This window comes from Protopterus annectens, chromosome 11.part0 (assembly GCF_019279795.1).
Source record: "Protopterus annectens isolate FY-2018-M chromosome 11.part0, PAN1.0, whole genome shotgun sequence".
Classification (NCBI taxonomy): Eukaryota; Metazoa; Chordata; order Ceratodontiformes; family Protopteridae; genus Protopterus; species Protopterus annectens.
The window spans coordinates 259,923,018-259,945,149 of NC_056745.1; the positions used below are offsets into that span (position 1 = coordinate 259,923,018).

Consider the following 22,132-nt stretch of genomic DNA (forward strand, 5'->3'; position numbering starts at 1 on the left):
AGTCAACAAAATTCCAGTCTTCATCCATCCAGTGCTTCCAAAACCAAATTTCATGTCTGTCCCTCTATTTCATAGCATCAGTGCATTGTATTTCCCATTTTATTCACTAATTTCACAATTGATGGTTTTCTTATTGATCTTCTCCATCGCCAGTCTCTGGTTCAAATCCTAAGACTAGTATACTTATATTAATATATTCTAACCATTGTTACCTGCTGCTACACTCCGTGATGCATAGACAGGTTGCATTTTGCACAAAGTCAGGCAGAATGGCTTGCATACTAGGCAACTCCTTCCTGATTTATGGTCTCAGTATTGCCTAGGAGCACAGCGCTTTTGCAAGGAAGAGTGGGCAAATATTGCCACTTCAAGGTATGCCATGCTGATAGACTCCTACCCAAGAAGACTGAATGCTGTAATTAAATCAAAAGGAGCTTCAACAAAGTATTAGTTTAAGGGTGTGCACTCTTATGCAATCAGCTTATTGTACATTTTTTATTTTTTATGTTTTTCCTCTAACAAATTTGTTTGTTTTTCAATTGAATTGTACAGGTTATAGGTCACATTAAAGGTGAGAAAAGTTTTGAAATGATTTATTGTGGTCTCATTTTTTTTTATATCACAAAAACTTGGCCTTTTAACAGGGGTCCGTAAACTGTACTGATGAAGTGGAAGTTGACAGGCAAAGAATCCTGGCCAAAGTCTTTTATTCATAAATCCAGTCTTATACTTATCTGCTCTAGAAAACAGTAGAAATACTACAGCACTGCAGTTGAAGGCCCATTTCTTGTGAATCACTTAAAGTAATACTCTTGTGCAATCAGCTGTGGAATTCAAGATGCAGTTCTTCTGACTCACAGAAAGTTTGGATAAGACACCTATGCAACTGCATTTTCTGTGGGGTGTTTAGGAAGCCTCAGTAACACCCACGTGTATATTTAACATCAACAGGGGGAGACAGAATACTTGTCATTATGGATGTAATTCAGTACATATCTTCTTGAGGTTGTCAGAAGTTAGTAATATCTACCAGGTTATTTGTATTGTGTCAGAATGAGTAAATAAAACTAGGACAAGTTTTCAGTATGTAGTAGTTGCAGTAATAAAACTAGGACAAGTTTTCAGTATGTAGTAGTTGCAGTCTTGTAATTGTGCAGCTCATTAAACTAATTGACGTTTTGTACTTCATTAGGAAATACAGAGAGTGGAGTTGCCCAGGCAGCTACACCAGCAGTTCAGCGAAGTGAGTATCAAGTTTGCTATGAACTAAATATGAAAATGATCATTATTCTCTCTCAGCTAACGATAATTGCATCTTCAGAAGCTGTTTTATGCTAGGCAAGAGTCGTCACTGGTATTTTTGTCTTTTTTTTTCCTTTTTGTTTTTACTTGTGTGTTTTTAGCTACTTCAGTTGATTACAGTTCCTTAGCTGACAGATGCAGCAGCTGGATAGAGTTCATTAAACTGAAAGCTCACACCATAAGGCGCGGATCAATTAAAACAAGTAGGAAGCCATTTCTGGAACATTATGGTGATAATCGCAGAAATAGATCTGATCCCCAGTGGGGAAGGGTGCACTTTCCTACCCTTTTGTGACACATTGCAGATCAAATGAGCAAACCAGTGCTAGAGTGTGAAAGCTGCAGATTCCAAAATATGTGAAATGAATTTAAATTCTGAATTAACTTGCACAAAGCAGGAGTTTGATAATGCAAATTAAAATGTACCCTTTCATTCAGAAGTGTATATTTCAGTTAAATAGGAAAGGGAGAACTTTTTAAAATAAAATTCCTTTAAAACAATTTTAAAAGTGTATAGTTGTGTGTTGGAAAAAAAAAGCATACAACACTACTGAAAAATTAATTTATAAAAAATTAGCATAGCTCTTTTCTTACATGCTATGAGTTATGCACTCTGAAACTTCTGAGTGGTGTGTTCCATTATTTCTTCCTTTCACTTGGGTTTCTGTGTGTTAACTTTAATATTTTAATGTCAGTGTGTGGCATGATCTAAGAGCTGTCATTTTGTCAAGAGCTTATTTAGTGGTGAACACATGCACACACACTGAAAAATTCTATACTGGGGAAGCTATAACAACTTTCACACTCTTTCTACCAGATTCTCGTCTCTGAGCAGTAAACATTTTTTTTAACTGTCCTGTTTGACTAAAAACAGCGTAAATGTCTGCAGTGAAGCTGTAGGCATCATAGTTTTTCCTTTTTTCTGAGGAATGTCTCTTTCTGTGAAACTTTTTAAGTTCTGTCCTAGGTCTGTGCAACTTTTCTTATTGCATGCAAGTGCATGACAACTTTTTTTTTATTGGCAGCCTGTGCTTAAGTCTTCAATTCTGCGCTTCCCATATATCACTGTATCTGTCACCTACCTGATTATATATTATGAAAAGGTGTATTGCTGAACCCTCAATCAAATGTACTTATATTCTGTTTTCTGTCTCCCTTACCCTTTAAACCCCTTTTGCTGCAGTTGCTTCACTTGAAAAAGCAAGTCCACTGGCAGAAGGTCATCTGCGACACCGTTCCTCAACATCATGTACAGGTTCCACAGTACCAGTAGTCAAGATGACACCTCTCTCTTTCATCCCTAGGGCAAAAATAATCAAATACCTAGGCATTATCAACATGTTTTTTATCAGGGAAACAACATCTTTACGTGAGGTGAGTATTAGTACCTGACAGAATTTTGTATATACTTTCCTTATTGTTTTGCTTGTTCTTTATGTAAGTTGAGTTAACATTTCGAAAATTAAATGATTGTATAGCATAGCCATTTAACAAGAGCTCATCTTTTTAGACATGTTCCAACATTTGCCTGCATTTGACAGTTTAGATTGAACGTGAACATTAGAACAAGTCATACAGGAACACACACGTTTGGTAAAGCTGTCATCCCTGTGCAGATATATTTTTACGTACGTAATGTTAACACAGTATCAGTACTTGCATGCAGAGGCAGTCATGGCTTTCTGAAGTATGACCTCCTTCTCTGTTTTATTAAAAGCAGCTGCTACCACTGGACTTTTTCCCAGAAGGCAGAATGGCTAACTTTTTTCCCACTCAGTTAAGTGATTAGTTTTCTTCATAATAGATGGTTAAGTGGCAGGAGGTGTGTTGCCTCTACCTTCAGTGCTGCTGAGCTGGATCGTACACAGAATAGCTTAGCAGCACATTCGCAGGTCTCTGTTGAAGTGGTTGAGACTCATTTTGTATTGTAACTCATTCATATGATGTGTTTTAAGGTCATCATTATGTAAGTACAGTTTGCATAAATCAAATCCATATGCTGTTTGGGTTCTAAGTAATCAAAGGAGTCTTGTTACAGACATGACCTCCAGCCACTGATCAGAGCTTGTTAACTGAAAACTTCTCAGCTGTGTACAGTCTGGTTCGGAAATCTGAATTCGTTGATAAAGCAGAAGAATTACAGAAGGAGGGATAGACTCTCCATACCTCAGTTTGTTGTCACCACTCATAGGACAGAGCTTGGCTTAGTGCTTTAGCAGTTTGAAAGTTGTTTAAAATATATTTGCTCTATATAAGTATCATTTCTTTGCTTTTTCTTTGAAGTTATCATCTTCAGGATTGAGAATCTACTTTTAAGTTCTGTAAGCATGGACAGAAAGTAGCCCTGCAAGATAATGTCCTATCTGCATTCTCTACTCAAGGGAAGATCATTTCAGGGCAGACTAACTGCCAGAGTTTTAACAACCACACATTACAGGAAGAGCTAAAGCTGGCCGTGAGACGACCAAGAAGTTGTTGACTTTCTCATCATTGTGTAGGTCTTTAGATGAAGGTGAACCTGCAACACTGTCTTTTTTTATCCTCCGTATGCAACTTTTACCAAATGAGTTTGCAAGCTAGTCTTCATTGACATAGGCATTACATAAGCTACATGTAGGCACATATATATCATTTTTGACTGTGATATGATAAACTTACTTTGCTTCATAGGAATATTCTCCCAGGTCATATGGGGTACTTGGCGAACTGTCATCCTAAATCCCTTCACTTGTGGCACCTTATTGACTGTGGGTGTAGACAAAAATCAAAAAAGCTCCCCTGTGGGTGTCCTCTGGTGCCACATCCCAGAGTACTTTAGAGGGAGCAGCAGAAGTCATCTGCTGGATGGATGTGATCTCATTCACCCCAAGGATTCTAGCACTTTTAATGGTCTCTTTTAAGGACTTATTTATGTTTCTCATGTAATTAGTTAGGTAGTTTGAACAGAGCCCTGACAGTTTAATGGAAGAGCATAGTTGTTCAAGTAAGAACATCACACTCTGAGGAATGTCTGAATGAGTTAATTCACTCTACAGGCTGTACCTTGAAATGATTTTCCAGCATTGTTGTGTTTCCAGGTTGTTCTTACTATAAGTCTGCTTTATGGTGGACAAGACTTTGTCATATCCTCACCTGCCCTTTGAGCTCCCACCAGGATAGAGCAGTCTACTCTTCCCTGAAGATATGAGATTTAATAGCCTTTTTAGAAAGGTCCATGAGCAGATGGAGTTACAAAACTCTAGTATTTAAATATGCAGGTAAGGTGACTGAATATGTCTGCCTTCTGTAGCCATGCCCAAAATTTGTTCTTTCTGTCCTCCTCCTGTCAATTACCCAGGAAGATGGGCAGGATTTCTGCCATGGCTCAGAAAAGAGGTACTCCCCGTCAGAGGAATACTCATTTTTTTTTTGTTTTTTGCCATTAACATTATCTGTTGTTACCTTGGCTGCTTGCGGTTCACAGTTAAATTCATACCTGCTCAGTGACCTTCTCAGATAGAGGAACTAATTCTTTGATCTGTGCCATTTTAGCATTAGGTTTGCATATTGCTAATCAAAATACACTCCTCTCTGGGTAATGGAGGTCGCCACTAGAAAAATTAGAAGACCTTAGCAGAAAGTTTTCTTGATTCAGAGAAGAACTACTACAGAACCTTGCAAGATTATGATGAAGACTGTACAGAGTCAGGGAGGGTGATGTTCAACACTGCAGACTCTCAGTCCAGGTTAGTAGTAGTAGACATTATGTTGGTGAAACTTCCATGGCTATATGTCACTGATGAACAGTCAGCAAGAGCTGCATAATGTTCCTTTGCTTCATTATAACTTGTTTGATTAGTGCATTCAGAAGACCTTTAATGATCTCAATGAGGGAAAACAGGCCTTCTCTGTCCATCTGTTTAAAACTCAAAGTTTAACAGCTTATTAGGGCCCCAAAACACTACAAGAGGATGGAGCAACCTAGTCCTCTCTTCAGCCTGAGGCAGATAATGAGAGACAGCATGTATAGAAGAGACCCCCCCCCCCCATCTGCAGCAAAAGACATTTGCTTGTCTCCACAGTTGAATAGGAGATTGTTGATTTCCTTGGTCAGCTGCACCAAAGACGTGCTTGGAGGTGGGTTCAGCACCATTTGTCAGGACAGACGTTAGTGACTACAGGCAAGCAAATGATTCATCTACTAGAGCAAGGACACATACTGGATTTTATTTTGCTCCTTTATGCCCGAGTATTTTACTTCTTTCGCAGTATTTAGCCATCACAGTTATGACAGGACATCTTGTGCCTATGCATGAAGCAGGCATTTGAAACAGTTACCTGAGTCATTCACTTCACATTCTTCAGATTCCAAATAAAACTGCAAAATTCCATCCAGTTTACGACACTAAAAGCCTAACAAAATATATATAAAAAGTTCAGGATGCACAAGGTTCAGTCAGTTCTCCAATTCCTGAAAAGCTGGAACTATAGATGTTATGTTGTCCTTATCTCACCTTTATTCTTGCTTGGTGGGTTCAGAGCCGATACTCTGCTCTGACTGGGCCATATCCTAAAGCCCGAGAGCTGCCACTGGCTCGAGGCTAGACCCCATCTAAACATGCCTAGCGAGAGTTACCCAGATCTCGTTTGCCACTTGAAGCTTTGGGATTGTCTGCGACTGGCTCGGGCTAAGTTGTACTTTTCCTTGTTATTGTTTTGTCAAGAATCCTGATATTTTCTTAATTGTAGTATTCCTTGTAGTTAGGGGTTGATAACTGTTTAGGTACATCCTGTCTATCTTCCTATTTTTTGCTATTTGTTGTTGAGGCCGTCGTTTCCTTCTGTCAGGCCTACTAATCCCCCACTAATCTGTTTTAGTTAGAGGATTCACTTCTCCTTTTCAGCCTGTTTTAGTTAGAGGGCTTTTTTCCCCCTTTCTTTTACTTCCCCTTTTTCAGGGGAGCTTGCCATTTAAGTTAGAGGCATCTCCCCGGTCAGAGGGGTTGTCGTTTAACTTAGAGACCACACAACCGACTCCAAAATTTTAAATCACACAAATCTTCAGTATAAAAAAGTTTTACGGATGTATCTGTTACCTCGGCTTACGCCTTCAAAGAATAAATTATTACATCAAGCAGCCTTCTTTATATACATCTTGCTTAATACATTCATTTAACTCATAAATTCATTAACAAATCAGTGACTTAAAGTGCCTATTACACATTGCCCATACTTTACTATTCATCATATACTTTTTAATACAAACATCAAAATACATAAATATATTTCCACTTTCAATATTATTTTACTGAGTTAACTCTATTAGAGAGATAAATTAATAATGTATATATTTACAGTTTATTTTACTTTTATTAAAACTGGAATTAATAAACATATGTATGTTTTTATTTAATAATACATTATAATTTTGTCTAACTTTTATTGAGTTTGATTCCAAAATAACTATTTAATCATTTCAAGAAATAACCCCTAAAATCACAATGATTAACACACATAACTGAAATGAACTCCAGCTAGTTATAAGCATGTTACTGAAACAAACTTCATTTTATGCCCACTGATGTAGTCAAAAGTGGGCATTTTTCAAAACCATATATGTCATTACAACAAGAAATATCAATTTACCAACTGTGAACATTTGTATCCAGTTCCATATTTAAACCTCTAGGGTACAATGTCCTGAAATTAATAATTCACTTTGACTCCAGTGCTAATAATTTACTACTGTCCGCCTCTATTACAAGATTTAGGTTTGGCGAGCACACTAAAGAAGAGAGATTCATCTAAGCCATCATGTGACTGAATAAAATGGGTCACTACTGGGTTCTCCATCCTACCCCTTCTTATGTCCCCTAGGTGTTCCATAATTCTTTTCTTGACAGCTCTCTTAGTCTGTCCAATATACCATTGTACTTCGGAACACCCAAAACCTATGATATAAACAATTACTACCGCTACCAGAAGTCGAATTTCAGTTGAAAACGTCTAAAGCTAAGTTTCCCATTGGGGATCCTTTTTTCTTGCATTAACCGATGTCCGAAAAATTTAACAATTGTCTCACCTGTGGAAAGCAGATCGCACACTGAGACTTCCATTCTTACTGCATCACTTGTTTAGACGCAGACCACGACGTCCCCCATTGCTGGTTCTGTGCCCTCTTGAATGCTAGAACCATTTGCTGTAGAGCTCTTTTTGTAGACAGTTATTTTCATGTTCCATCTTCGCATTCCGATATGGCGTCTGTCAGCCAACAATCTGTGGACATTCTGAAAAAACGTAGAGATAAAGATAGAGACAGATCACACAAGGCTAAGCCTTCCGACAACACTACCGCTAAGCAGGTAGTTAGTTCTCCGGAATTTAGTGATGCACTTTTGCAGCCCATGATCCCCGATTCGATATCTATGCAGGCCTCTACCGAGACCCTTTTAGATTCCAGTACGCTGCAGAAATCTTCTTCGCCTTCCGAGCCTTTGGCTGTCTCTGCCTCAGTTGGGTCCGGAGCCGCTATGCAGGCACTGGCTTCCAAGGAGGCCTTTCGTACTACCGAATATAGACAAAAAATGACATCTTCTCTCTTGACTACCGTTTCTCTCAGACCAACGGATTCTCTCAGGCCTAGAAGCCAGACCATGCCTAGGAAATCTGCTTCTAGCCACCATCCTGCTGCTGCTCCACCACACCAAGCACAAATGCTGAAGATAGAATAGGATCTCATCTCCCTTATTCGGGGTAGTCAGGCCACAACTTCTAAAAGGAAAAGGCACCCTTCTCCAGAAATTATGACCGAACAGGATTCTGAGGAATCTGAGTATTCACTTTTGAAGAGGAACAGCATCCCTTAACTGCTTATGAGGATTCAGCAGAGGAATCCATCCCTTCTGCCTCCCCTCCAGAGGACCTTTCCTTTGGGGAAACCCTTCACTCCCTCAAGGAACATCTCCAGTGCGAATCCCAGAACTTCCTACAGTCTAAGAAAAGACTTGGAGAGTTTCTGGACCTGCCTCAGCACAGTCCCCTGGCCATCCCCCCTATTTTAGAAGTGGTGGATGATGTTTTCCATAAATCCAGCTTAGCCCCTGATTCCCTCTCTCCTGCTCCCAGTAAACCTGACAGGTATTACAGAGTACTGGATTCAAACAAATACCTGTACAGAAATCCTGCTGCAGATCCAGAGGTCATTACACAGGGATCTAAAGGAGCTACAACTAGTTCTGCCAAAAATCCTCTTCCTTCTGACAAGGACTCCAGAGCTCTGGACAGATCGGGTAGAAAAGTATACACCTCTGCAACCTTAGCTATCAGAGCACTCAGTTGTCAGTTCCATATGTTAAAATATCAACAACATACTTTGGAACTATTAAAACATAAAATTGCTACTTTTCCTGACTGTGCCAATTCAAAAGAGTTAGCAGATTTACTGCACTCAAGTGGCCAAACACTCATTACATTGTGGATATTACGCCATAGAAGCCTCTAACAGGGCAGCACTGACAGGATCTGTTATTAAGAGACATGCATGGCTGAACGAACAACCTCTCCCTGATCATGTCAAGTCTAAACTTATTGATGCACCCTTAGATAAGGAGCGCTTATTTAGGGAAAAAGCAGAAGAGGTGCTTAAAAAGATGGAAGACAAAGCAAAATCTATGCAAACAGTAAAAGATTTCTTTCAGGTACAACCCCCCAGGTTCAGCAGGAACTTTCCCTCTAAGCACTGGGCCTTCCCTGCACCTAGCAGACAGGGTCAAGGTAAGCCCCGCAGGGACAGACTATCCAGGCCCCTATCCCAGGGCCAGCAGAGAAGCAAACAATGGACCACATCCGTCTCTAAGGCAGGGAGTTCTAAGCCAACCTTCTATGGCAAACACTCAGAATAACTCTCCCTCCTCCCTCTGCCCTCCCTTCACTCATCAAAAACTAGGAGGAAGGATTTCCCTCTTCAAGGACAATTGACTTTCTGCAATAAAGGACCAATGGGTCTTAAAGATAATTTTTCAGGGATACAAATTCTCATTCAGTGAACTCCCAATTCCAAGAGGGTACCCAGACTTGCCTCCAAATCAGTGGGGAGAGGCATGGAAACAGGTACAAACTCTCATATCCCAGGGGGCAGTAGAACCCTTACCCTCAGATAAAACAGCAAAGGATTTTATTCCAGACTATTCCTTGTTCCTAGAAAAGAGGGCACTTGGCGCCCCATCCTGGATCTCTCCATTCTGTACACCTCCCTGGTAGTCTCCAGATTCAAAATGCTAACTTTGCAGCAGCTGCTGCCTATGCTAATAAAAAATGCGTGGCTAGTGACCTCAGACCTAAAAGATGCCTACCTCCACATCCCGTCAGGGAATCGTGCAAGAAATTCCTGCACTTCAGAGCAGGCTCACAACACCCTTTAGCTTATCTACTGCACACAGAGTATTCTCCAAATGCTTAGCCCCAGCCATAGCGTTCTGCAGACAAAGAAATATACAGATTTACCCTTACCTGGATAACTGCCTCATTCAGGCAGAGTGCAAAGAAAAGCTGCTGCAAGACCTTCTCTTTGTCAGATCACTCCTAACTTCCCTAGGGTTCACCATCAATGAGAAGATATCAAAGCAAAACCCCATCAGGAAGATCATTTTTTTGGGAGCTCTGCTAGACACAGCATCCCAAACTAGACACAGCATCCCAAATGGCCTTCCTGTCCCCAGAAAAGCAGAGCTTCCTGCCTCTCTACTTTACCCAGCTGCCTTCCTGAAGTCACCTCACCACGAGGAAGTTCCTGCAAGCCCTGGGATACATGACATCTTGCATTCTTCTCATTCCCCTGGCCAGGCTTCACACGAGAAAACTTCAGTGGTATCTAAAGAAACTTTGGTGTCAGCACTCTCAGTCCGTAGAGACCTCTCTCCCTCTGATCCCATGTATAAGTGCCGAGTTTCTCTGGTGGGCAGAGACATGTACCAGGAACAAGGATCTTCCCTTCATCCTCCGCCCTATCAGCCAAACCATCACCACTGATGCCTCAGACATTGCTTGGGGGTGCTCACCACGCAGGCAGGTGCACCCAAGGTCTTTGGGATGCCCAGCAACTTCACTTGCACATCAGTCAGAAAGAAATGATGGCAGTCCAAAAGGCTCTGACATCTTTTAAATCCCATCTCAGGCCAGGGGTTCTTCTTATAAAAATAGACAACACCACAGTAATGTGGTATATCAACAAACGGGGGGACCCACTTTTACCCTTTGTGAAGGTTAGCCATGAGCCTCAGGTGCAGACCCATGGAGGTGGCTGTCAGCCAAATTGCCCAATACCTGCTAGGGGTCAACAACAACCTGGCAGACCACCTAAGCAGACACTTACTGGCCCCCCGGAAGTGGATCTCTTTGCCTCGCACCTCAACCACCAACTGCAAAAGTTACGTACCGGGGAGTATGACCTCCTAGCGTGGAAGGTGGATGCCTTGACCTTCCCCTGGAACTCCTCCTTTGTGTACGCCTTCCCTCCTCTGCCTCTTATTCCCAAGGTACTGATCAGAATAAGGGAGGAGAGACCAAAGGCCATCCTCATTGCTTCAGATTGGTCCAGACAGCATTGGTACCTCTTACTGCACAGCCTGACCGTACAGCCCCCCAAGCAGCTTCCCCAGATCTCAGACCTCTTGACCCAGGGGAGGGGGAAGATACTGCACCCAGACTTACAGACTCTCAGTCTCTCAGCATGACTTGTACCTTAAAAGCTAACAAGGAGTCCCTGTTAAGCAGACAGGTCCTAGACATCATCCCAGAGGCCAGAAGGCCCAGCTCCAGAAAATCATACGCAGGAAAATGGAAAAGATTCTGCTCCGGGCCAGTACCTCCCATCCTTCCAGCCCTCTTATCTTGGATTACCTAGCCAAGTTGCTCAATAGTGGCCTCTCTTTCTCTTCTATTAAAATCCATGCCTCAGCCATTTCTGCCCATTTCGATTCAGACGCACCCCTCTTCTCTCATCCTTTGATTAAGCAATTCCTCAGAGGGGCTTCTAATATCAGACCTCCCAGAAGGCCTCCCACGCCACCCTGGGACCTGAATTATGTTCTAGAAAAACTAACCTTACCTCCATTCGAACCTGCTGCTTCTACAGAATTGAAATACCTCTCCTGGAAGACTGCCTTCCTACTAGCTATCACCTCAGCCAGAGGGGTATCAGAGCTTCAGGCTGTCATGGCTGTTGAGCCCTTCATCATTTTCCATCCAGCCAGGGTTTCCCTGAGGACTAACCCCTCCTTTATGCCCAAGGTGATATCTGATGTGACCCTCAACCAGGCCATGCACCTACCCACCTTCTTTCCCAACCCTCAAAACAAAGGGGAAAGAATTCTACACTCGCTAGACATGCACAGACAACTCAGATACTATCTGGACTGTACTAAACCTTTCAGAAAAACAGACTAACTACTTGTCAGCTTTGCCCCTGGGACAGAGGGGAAGCCCATTTCCAAATGGATATCACACTGTATTCATTTTTGCTGCAGACTACATGGGAAACCCCCCTTAAGTCTATCCATACCCATTCCACTAGAGCAGCCTCCACTTCCACAGCCTTCCTTAGAGGAGTCCCCGCCAGGGGCATCTTGGGAGCTGCCACCTGGACCTCTGTCCATATCTTTACAAAGCTTTACCACCTACCTCTTTTTTCTAAGTCTAGGGCAGTGTTTGTCTCTGCAGTTCTGCAGGGCCTGCTGACCCATGCCTAGGACTCTAACCTTTCCTTCCACCCCTCTCCTCATCTTTGGGAATCCCCCCACAGGTGATGACTGCAACATTGAAACACGAAGAACATAGTACAGTTGTGTACACTTATCATAAATGTAGATGTTCGAGTGTATTCACTGTTGCAGTTCTGGTTTCCCTCCCTCCAGCCCCCATATAGCATAAGCTTCCCAAGGTGGTTTTTGGCCACCAGGACCATCTTTCCTTATTTCCTTGTGCTTCTGACGGTTTAGGGCAAGAAAAACTGATGTAATGACGTTGGCTGCCTTTCTTTATAGCACTGACGACCTGACGTCAGACTACAGGCAACTGCAGCCGAGGGCTACCACAGCAGGGATAACCCACAGGTGATGACTGCAACAGTGAATACACTCAAACATCTACATTTATGGTAAGTGTACACAGCTGTACTTTCCCTCCTTCCCTCATGTGGCATATTGCTGCTGAGCTCCCATCTCTTAGTTTTTTCATTACCGTATATGAAGTTTGGACATAGAGGAAAGTTCTCCATGATGATTCATGCTGAAATGTATTATTTTGTTGACAGAGTTCAGCTTTATTTTGTGCTCTGATTCTAATTACTTAAACCTTCAAACATAGATAACCGTATTTCTTATTTTTATTTCCTGTATACGTTTTAGCCAGTCTAAGTTCCCTCTGCCTGCTTTAAGAGTGTAGGCCCTAGGCCTCTCTCTACTGGTTGATATCATGTGATACCTCCTGTTCTAGCTCTGCAGTTGTGGTGGGAGTATTATCATCTTGTTGTCTCTACTATTTCAAAGAAAAATCACAGTTAAATCTGAATGTTCTGATTGTCAGAGATTCAACCAAGCATCATGGAGGTAATGCTGAGAAAAATGTATAGTTTACCTAATGTAAAAATGCAAGTCTCAGAGGAGTTGACATCTGACTCTAATGGGACCCCTCCAATTACCAGTGCTCTGTCATACATGAAGGTCCCATGAAATGGCTTATGGCCATCATCAAAAAGCAAAAAACCACCCCACATCAAGCCCTAAAGCTGCAACCAAGTTAGCAGTTGGCCCACCACTCTTTCATCACTAATCATCTGACAATGTTATCACCAGTTTTGGAGAAGTCCGGTATGGTGATGTCAGACCTACTCACTGCTTCTCTACACAAAGAGCATGCAAAGACTGTTTCAGTTCTGGAGCTGTCCATTCTGAGATCCAAGGCAGATTTGTCAGCAAAGATGACCTCGCACGTATGACCTCGCACTGGACCACCATTCACCTGGAAGTGGATTACATAAAGGTTAGAGAGAGCCCTGAGGGAATGTAAACAGGAAATAGTGGGGACAAAATTCTCTCACTGTTTTGAATAAGGTTGTTCCACGAGGGCTTTGCAGACCCATATTTTCTGATGTAGTCCCCGCTGTTGAACCTGCTGAACTAAAAGCCTGGTCCCACATTGACTGTACTGTAACTTATGTTGCCATTCCTATGTCAGAGCAACCCTTTTTCGATACCTGGCAAACCTTGATATTTTACATTGTTTAAAGTGGCACCAAATTTGGCACTGTTTCCTTAAATTGTGCCATTTATGCAAGGTCTTCTTCCAACACCAGCATTTCTGACATATATGGTATTAATTCCCCAGCGATTCACTACATCACATCCCATAATCTACATAGGCAGCATTCTTGTCCTTGGCAGTAGCAAACCTCTTTGTGTCACTGCAAGCATTGTGAAAGACATCAGTGGGTGTCACTGAAAAATTAAATATATAAAAGTATATAAAAAGTTTAAAAAAAATTGGTGCACCCGCTACCTTCACAACTAATATTGACCTCATCCATAGAACAAATCCTGGTGCTGCAGACACTTGAGAGAACACAGTTTATGTACCTAATGGACATGCTGAGAATTACCAGTCCGTGCCACATTCATCACCCAAGAGCCTTTTGCTGTCTTCTATGATACAGGAAGCCCGAAGAGGGCCACTTCATCCTCTGAGTCCCCAGACCTCTTGCCCAACAGACAGGATTAAAGTTCCATATGGATGGAGACATATAAACTCCCCTCTGAAATCACTTGTCATGGACCTGAACAGTTTATTTATAGATTCATAGATATTCCAAGGCCAATAAGTGTTATGACCATTCTTGCCTTGCCAGTACCCTCCTTTAGGCTGCACTTCCTTTCTTTATGCAGGCCATACCAGTCAACTCCTGGAAGGAAATATGTGGATACCCATCCAGTCCTCTGGGTTGCGTGTAAAGAAAGATATCTGGGTTGTGTGTAAAGATAGTGAGTCACACTGCTTAACATGCATGGGAAGTTTATTCCAGAGAGTGTAAACCTTTCTCTCCATCCTGCCTTGTTTATCACTTGGTGACAAATTAGATCCCTGATTCTGGTATTGGTGGAGATGCTAGACATGTGGAGATGCAGGAAGTCCAAACAGCTGAGTCTCTGTTGGTACAGTAAGTGAAACAGATCACTTCCAAATTGTGTGTATGACACTGAATAAAGGGATTGCACTTCCAGCCTCTCTTGGTAGTTTACTGACTTGAAGCTTGTGATCTTTTTGGTTAGGAACCTTTGGCATCCTTTTAATGGTTTGATGAAATTAGTAAGACACATTCCAAATGGTGGAGTTGTGCTTGATATTGGACTAATCACAGCTCAGTACAAGGGAATGATTTTACCTCTTTAGGTCATGATTATATTCCTTTGGCAATTAACCGGGCTAAATAAAAGGATTTCTTAACAACAGTTTTCACATGATGAGCAAAACTGAGGCAGCTATCCATCGAAGTAGCTAGGTCTGTGTCTACAGTTTTGTTTTGAAATGATGTATTGTCTATACAGTATAGTTAGGGGAGGGTTAGCTACACTCTTTAGCATTGAGTTTGAGCCCATTTTGAGAACATTAAGAGTTTACAGGGAGAGATCATTCTACAGGGTTTGGGGTGATATAGGGTGACTTCCCAAAAACTCCACATTTTTAGTCATCAGTAAACTTTGTTAGCCAGAGGTCTTGGCTCTCTGCTTTGAAGATCTGAGAAGCAAATATCAAAAAGAAGTTCAAGCACTGAGCTCTGAGAGATACCACTAGTCACTTTCATACTTTCTGATAAAGCACCTGCAGCTCCCACTGTGAGGGTTCTGTCTTCCAACCAGTTGGCTATCCATCTTATTAGGTATGGGTAAGGCATGTAGCTTTTTTGTGAAGCCAGAATAAGGAATGTTGTTGAAGGCCTTGGCCAGGTCATGATACTCCATGTGCTCTGCATGGCCACCTTCTACAGCCTAACCATATCAGAGAAGTTTATTTGATTAAGTGGACAAGATCGGCCATTCGCAAAGTCATAATGTCAGGCATCAAATTCTAATAAGATTCTTGATATCATAGTTTATGAGATCCGTTAATAATATGTTGCATGATTTTGCAGATGAGGCTTGTAACGCTCATAAGTCTGTAATTACCTGTCTCAGTTGTAAAGCCACCTTTATGGAGGGCATAACATCTGCAGTACAGCACTCATCAGGGACAAAACCAGTTGCTAAACTTATGTTAAACAGTTTGAGTGTGTCTGTAGGGACATGTTTAACAATATTAATTAAACAACTGGAATGTTGTGACCATTCTTTCATGGACAGTACCCTCCCTTAAGCTGAACTTCCCTTCTGCATGTGTCAGGATGTGTTATCAGATCCCATAGGGGACTTTTTTTTTGGTCTTGGTTAGCACTTTCAGCAGATGATCTTTACAGATAATTAGGGGGGTACGAAATTCAAGTAGTATGTTCCTTTACAAATATGGAGACTCCACCACAGTTACCATTGAGTGTGAAGGCATGAAAAGTTCAAAACCCTAGTACAGAAGGAGTGCTGTGCTTACACTAAAACCATGTTTCAGTAACTATGCTGACGTGGGTGTTTTTCAAATGCAAGAATGCCTTAAGTCCAGACAATTTTTGTATAAACTTCTAGCAGTGAGGAGAGCCACCTTAATGTGATCTGATTTTGGGATTGTTAAGTTAGTTATACTGGAAAGTTCATCCAGAAAGACTCTGCCTAAAAAAAGACACTGGGGGTGGGAGGAGTAAAGGATTTAGCCAGAATGCAGAAACCTTGAAGTGAGAGGTATAGGCCATTTTAGCAAAGCAAGCTGGATTGTTCAGCATCTTATCCCATGCTGATATATACTGAATCCCCCTGGAATGACACCAGCTGTTTAACCAATTATTGAAGCTAATAATCTATGTTAAGTTGTCAATCTCGCCTTCATTCTTGCTTGATGGGTGCTTTAGCTCGAGAACTCCTTTACCAGCCAGCTCGAGGCAGCCCCATATCCCATGATGCAGTACCCAGATCTCGCTGCCGCTTAGGAGGTCTTCTTTTACCAGCTCCTGGTAAGTTGTTCACATTTGTGATTTTTCTTTTACTCTAAAACTAATTTATTGATAGTTTAAATTTATTTTTCCCCTTTCTCCCTTTCTGACAGAAATTCCCTGTCTCTTTTAATTTTGTTAGTCAATTTTCCCTATCCCATCCCCCTGTTAGGGTGTGTGTGTTGGTTTTTATAGAATACCTCTTGGTATTTTGTTTAATTTAATTTTGACTGGTGTGTCTGTGTGTTGTGTTTTTCGGCACCATGTCTAAGGAGAGGGTCTTGTCAGAAGATGTCTCTGACAGACGGTCACGTCTGGGCCCTCTTCACCTGCAGGACTATTTGTCACTCCTTCAGCCAGAGAGTTTCAAGTCATCCAGGTTGTCAGATCATGACCCAGTTCCTCCTTTCAACTCTACCCAGAGGAGTTGGTTGGAGTCTTCGGGCATACATGGTTACACGGCTGGAGAGGGGATACCCCTTCTGTTCCTTCAGCCCTCTACTCTATCTCCTCTTCCTTAGTCTGCCTCGGTTCTTCCGAGACTGAGACTTCCCTCTCTGAGTTCGAGCGGGTTCTCTCTGCCTGGGAGGGGCCTGGACCTGGTGATGAAGAGGTAATGAGGCACTGGGTATCAGTCAACAGTCTGTTCCAGTGGCTCTCTCCCTCCCTCTAGCTCCTCCATCTCTGCATCTGCCACTTGCTACAGGACCGGAGATCCTCCGCCTCAGGTTCTCCCCTTGGATTTTCCCTCTTTTCGGGTTCTCCTGATGTTTGGAGATCCTCTAGGCTTTGATGAGTCAGAGGATCCCTAGATCTCTCTGAGGATGTCTCCTTCTCAGACATCCTAGAACTCCCACAACAATCCCTCTGAGGATGAGTCAGTATACCCTGACTCTTAGAGAGCCAGTCCCTAGGAGGCCTCTAAATTTATCCTGCCCTAGTGACAAACAATTCCTTACCAAGGGTGTCTCCTAATAAGGACTCTAGGAGACCATGGATAGGATGGTAAAGCGGATGTTTTCACCAGACTCCAATCAGATATCCTGAGGGAGATAGAGTAGTTCATCCTACAGCTGCGCAGGGGCTCAAGAAAGGATGGGTTTTTTGGCCCTCTCAGGAAACCTTGACCAGGTGTGTGCAGGCAGGGCAAGACTCTCTCTCTGCTCTGTTAGTTTGAGTTTTCCACCTCCTGCCCCTATCCCAAAGGGAGAAGAGGGTGGGAAGATGGTTCCAGAAATCCCAAGGAGTCACGATTATCACTGCACTGTGCTGGTCCCTCCTCACCTCCCTCAAGACAGATGGCAAGGCCGATCATATCCATGGCTTTATAATTCCTTTTTCGAAAGTCCCTCCCTCAAAGTTCCAGATGTACCACTCACCACCCAGGCATTGCAGAGTTAGAGAATCAAAAAACTAAAAAACTACTGCAGCAGAGCCATGCTAAATAGCACATAGAGAGTATCAGACCTCATCAGTCTTTTGGTCCCCAAAAAAAAGACGGACTGGAGACCAGTATTGGATCTCAGCAGACTCAACAAGTCTGTCAGGAAGACAAGAGTTCTAAAGTTATGCTAAAACCATTCATAGACCTCCATTCTTTCCATCTGTAAGTTTCTTCTTAAATTTTTTTTTCCTTGGGAGTGTTATTGCCCTTGCAAACAATCAAGATCGATCTGGGTACTTACCACTTGCCTTGCATCATGGGGGGCTGGGCCGAGCTGAAAGTAAGGAGTTCTGAAATAAAGCAGCAAGTCGAGGAGGAGATCGCTCTCGAACCCATCCCATCAAGCAAGAAAAGAAGAAGAGAAGACAACATGGAACGTTATGGTAGGTACATAACTTCTTATTTCTTTGCATCCAGGCATCAAAGAAGGATTCCATTTAGAACTACTGTCTTACCTGCATTTGTAAAATGTATGGAAAGTTCTGATATGTCTCTGTGTTTTCCTCAGCGTTTTTCATCACATGTCATTCACTGTCACCTGTACTAATAACATGATGTTATCATATCCGTCGGCTTTATGGTCCTTAGGATCTCCCTAATAATGTCAGAGATCCTGGCACCTGAAAGGCAGCACACTGTAACCCTTTTGTGTCCAGCCTTGTGAGTGACAAGTCACTGTGCCTGACAAGTCACCTATCTCTAAGACATTTCTATTACTGCTGTAGTTCAAAGTGGTAGATTTATAGTGTTTTTGTGCCCAGTGTGACTTTTTATGGGAGGTGTGCACGAAATGGATGAGTGGTCTGATTTTTGTTAAGACAGTCTTATTTCTAGGAGGCTTTGGAAGTGAATGTTTTACAGGCTCAACTTAAAACATTTTGGTATAATTAAAGAAGGACCATGGTGAAGATGTATAAAGCTAACAGGGAACATTTTTAGGTGAGAAGAAAGACTCAAGGTTAATTAGGTATTTACACCTCTTACAGGTGGAATTTTTAGTTGTTATTGTTTGTCTTTCGGCTTTTTCCCGGTAAGGGTTCGCCACAGCGGAACTCCGGGCTGCTAATGATTGGCAGTAGATTTTTATGAAACACCGAGGTGTCAGCTCGACGCCCAACCTTCAACTAAGGCACGCCCATTTACGCATGCATGTCTTTCAAACGCTACCCAACCGTGGGGAGGACATGCAGACTCCACACAGAAGGCACTCCCAAGCCAAGCGGAGAATCGAATGGGAGAACCTCTTGCTGTGAGGTAACAACGCTACCGCTGTATCACCACGGAATACAGGTGGAATTTTTAGTGCTGAGTCTAAATTCATTATTTGTGAACATAAATTTGTGCACTGTCTTAGGAGAACATCTCTAAAAAGAGGGCAGCAGTTCCCCAACAGCCATACCCTGATGACTGTATGTTCAGAGAATTTGTACACCTCATCCAGTAAAATGAGGAGCTGGCCCACAGACCCTATCCATTCCTCACAGAACAGATTCTAACAGGCATACAGGTACTCCTCAGAACTCCTGGGTAGTTCCACCCTTTGGCTGGCATCCTTGAAGATATTGCTAAGGCAGCACTGAAGGGCATAAACACAGTAGCCCCAGTGCACAGGATGTCCAAAAGCATCTTTTGCTTACCAGTAAATTTGTTGGCCTGATCTGAGACCTACAACTCAGTAAGATCCAGTTGCTGAAGCAGCAGCCTTAGGAGGGTTCCAGTACTGTAGCAGCTCCACTGACATTTACCATATAAGTAATTCAGAATGATGGACAGGTTTGGGACGCATGTGCTGGTTTCTTCTATTCTGTCTTTGAGGACAGTTACCTACTTGGTCTTCATAGTGCACTTTCAGCAGAAGCTATCTGCAGAGATGCTCCACATGATGAAGTAGTTATGGATGAGACACTGGAAGAGGAGCTCAAACCTCAGGTCTCTGACTCATAAAATGTTTTGGAGCACATGTTTTTTTTTTGTCATCTATAATATTGCTGAAGGTTTGGTCAGAGATGCAGTAGTAGGCATTGCTGTGCATTTGCATGTGTAGCCTTGACTTATGGCTGTCATAGAGGATACAAGGCAGCCTTCTTAGACTTCCCCTTTTTAGTGACAAGGTTAAAAAGCACTTTGAAGGCATGGAGGAGGAGGGCAACACTATGACCATTGCGGCCATCACATTTCATGCACAACAGTCCTTTAGCAGGACTCTGAGAAGCCAACACGTAATGTGTTTTTTTGCACAGGTCACAGCATCGTACGAAGGGTATAGGAAGGGAACCAGTACTGTGGCTTCTCCCGTAATAGCTGTCCCCCCAAAGGAAGAATTGCCTACTGCCAGCCCATGGGAGGACAGCAGAGAACTGTGACTGCTTCCCCTCAGGAACCAGTTGAAGAAAGACTACCTGTCCATTACACCTAGCAGTCTGTGATCCATCAGGATAGATGGGTAAAGAACATAATATCCAGAGGTTATGGAATCCCTTCATGGTACGGGCAGTTAGCACAGGGGACTAAAGCTGCGAGATGTTAATGAGCTGCTGCCTCTGCCCAGGGTACACAGTCTGATTACTTACACTTTCATTTGCCTACTGTGTCTCTTAACCAAACAATGCTCCCAGGTCATCTCTGAAAAGGGACATTTGTGTAAAGAAAGATTCACCAGTCAACAAATTGATAAAATAAAATAAAAATATTAAAAAAAGGTAAATAAATGAAAGAAGAATATTTTCATCCTGCAAGTCCCTGATACATGCCCCACCCTGTCAGAGAAAAGTAGCAGGACAAGAGGTAGATGCACTCTTGAGACAAAGAGTAATCCAAGAGGTCCCACCAGTCCACGGAGATCAAGGTTACTACTTATTATTTATTATTTGTTTATGTACATTTGTTTACGGAGTAATTCCGACTGGACACAGGTCCATTTTCAGCAGAAGCCCGGGGAGAAAAGCTCCACATAAGCAAAACAAGTAACAAAAGCAAAGCAAGTAAACTTAGTATACTAAGTAAGTATACTTAGTATTTTATTTTTTGGTGCAAAAAAGACAAAGGCCCTTGAGCCCATTTTGGATTTTAACTGACTAACACCAATTGGCATAACCTGTTTCCCATGCACAAGGTACAAGGTTCAATCCTGACCTCCAGACAATGCCTGTATGTAGTTTGCATGTTCCCCCTGTGTCTCTGTCGGGTTCCTCCCACCTCCCAAAAACATGCTGCTTCCATCTCAAACTCTCCCAAGAATGGAGTTGTTGACAACAGCACAGACTAAGTGGTGCCCTATAGGAGGAAGAGTTGTATACACCAGCTGCTTTGGGTATCTGCTGTGGTGTGTAGTATCCTCAAGATAGGAGAACAAGGACTACAGATTGCATGCTGTGGCAGAGCTAGCCACTCAACAATGTAAAATGTGGCTGTAGGTGATTCTATCATGTTGGCTGTTGCCAGATGGGCATGGGTATTTGCTAGTGATAAATGGGTTGAAGACACAGCCAACTCTGTCTGACACCAGGGACTCATGCTAACAGTGAGAGGGGGGTGCATATGCCCCTGATGGCCAGTGTGTATCTGTCATAAACTCCAGCAGCCTTGGGTCATTAAGCTGCTGGCTGGCCAAGGTCCAGTTGCCAGCTTGTGTTACGTGGGTTTGCCCTTTTGAGCAAAATCTGGGCATAAAACCATTCAGAATGCCAAACATGAACTAAGAATTGCTGCACTCAGTGAAAGTTCACTGACAGGATGGAGCTTGGAAGTGGATGACATGATGATAAGGAGGAGTCTAGACATCCCATGCATCCAGTAGACAAGATGGAAGGGCAGTGCAGCAAAGACATTTTGATTGGGATCCAGAGTCCGTCACTCAGGGGAAGGACAGACTAGAGGCAGTGTGGGAATTTGGTGAGGAAGAGGCTTCAAAAGACATTGAGGGATGACATCAGAATGAGTGACAGACTCATGTCAGTCAGACTCCAGTTTAATGACAGGGCAATATTCATAATTTCAGCCTAATGTCCCACAGCAGGGTTGTGATAGTGAGGAATAGCAGGGTTGTGATAGTGAGGAAAAGAGTGCATTCAGACAATAGTGGCAGAGTTTACTAGGTAAAACAGGACAACATGAATTCTTGCTGATAATGGGTGACCTGAATGCACATATGGGGACAGACAGAACAGGATATGAGGACATCCTGGGTCCACATGGGTGGAGCAACAGAAATAAAGAAGGAGAGGCCATTCTAGCCTTCTGTCTGTCAAATGGATTGATGGTGACTAATACATGGTTTGGCAATAGAG

At 42.6% G+C, this 22,132-nt stretch overlaps 1 protein-coding gene across 25 annotated transcripts in view; it reads left to right on the forward strand.

Moving 5' to 3' along the window:
• Positions 1 to 22,132, forward strand: part of C2CD5 (C2 calcium dependent domain containing 5) — a 1,731,257-nt gene that overhangs the window by 1,625,557 nt on the left and 83,568 nt on the right. For 23 of the 25 annotated variants that reach the window (XM_044087723.1, XM_044087713.1, XM_044087716.1 and 20 more), the window contains 3 exons: positions 1,193 to 1,243; positions 1,404 to 1,505; positions 2,486 to 2,676. In XM_044087723.1, coding sequence (XP_043943658.1) covers positions 1,193 to 1,243; positions 1,404 to 1,505; positions 2,486 to 2,676 — 344 coding nt within the window. The remainder of the gene's footprint in view (positions 1 to 1,192; positions 1,244 to 1,403; positions 1,506 to 2,485; positions 2,677 to 22,132) is intronic. The other 2 variants (XM_044087709.1, XM_044087710.1) reach the window with 1 other exon arrangement.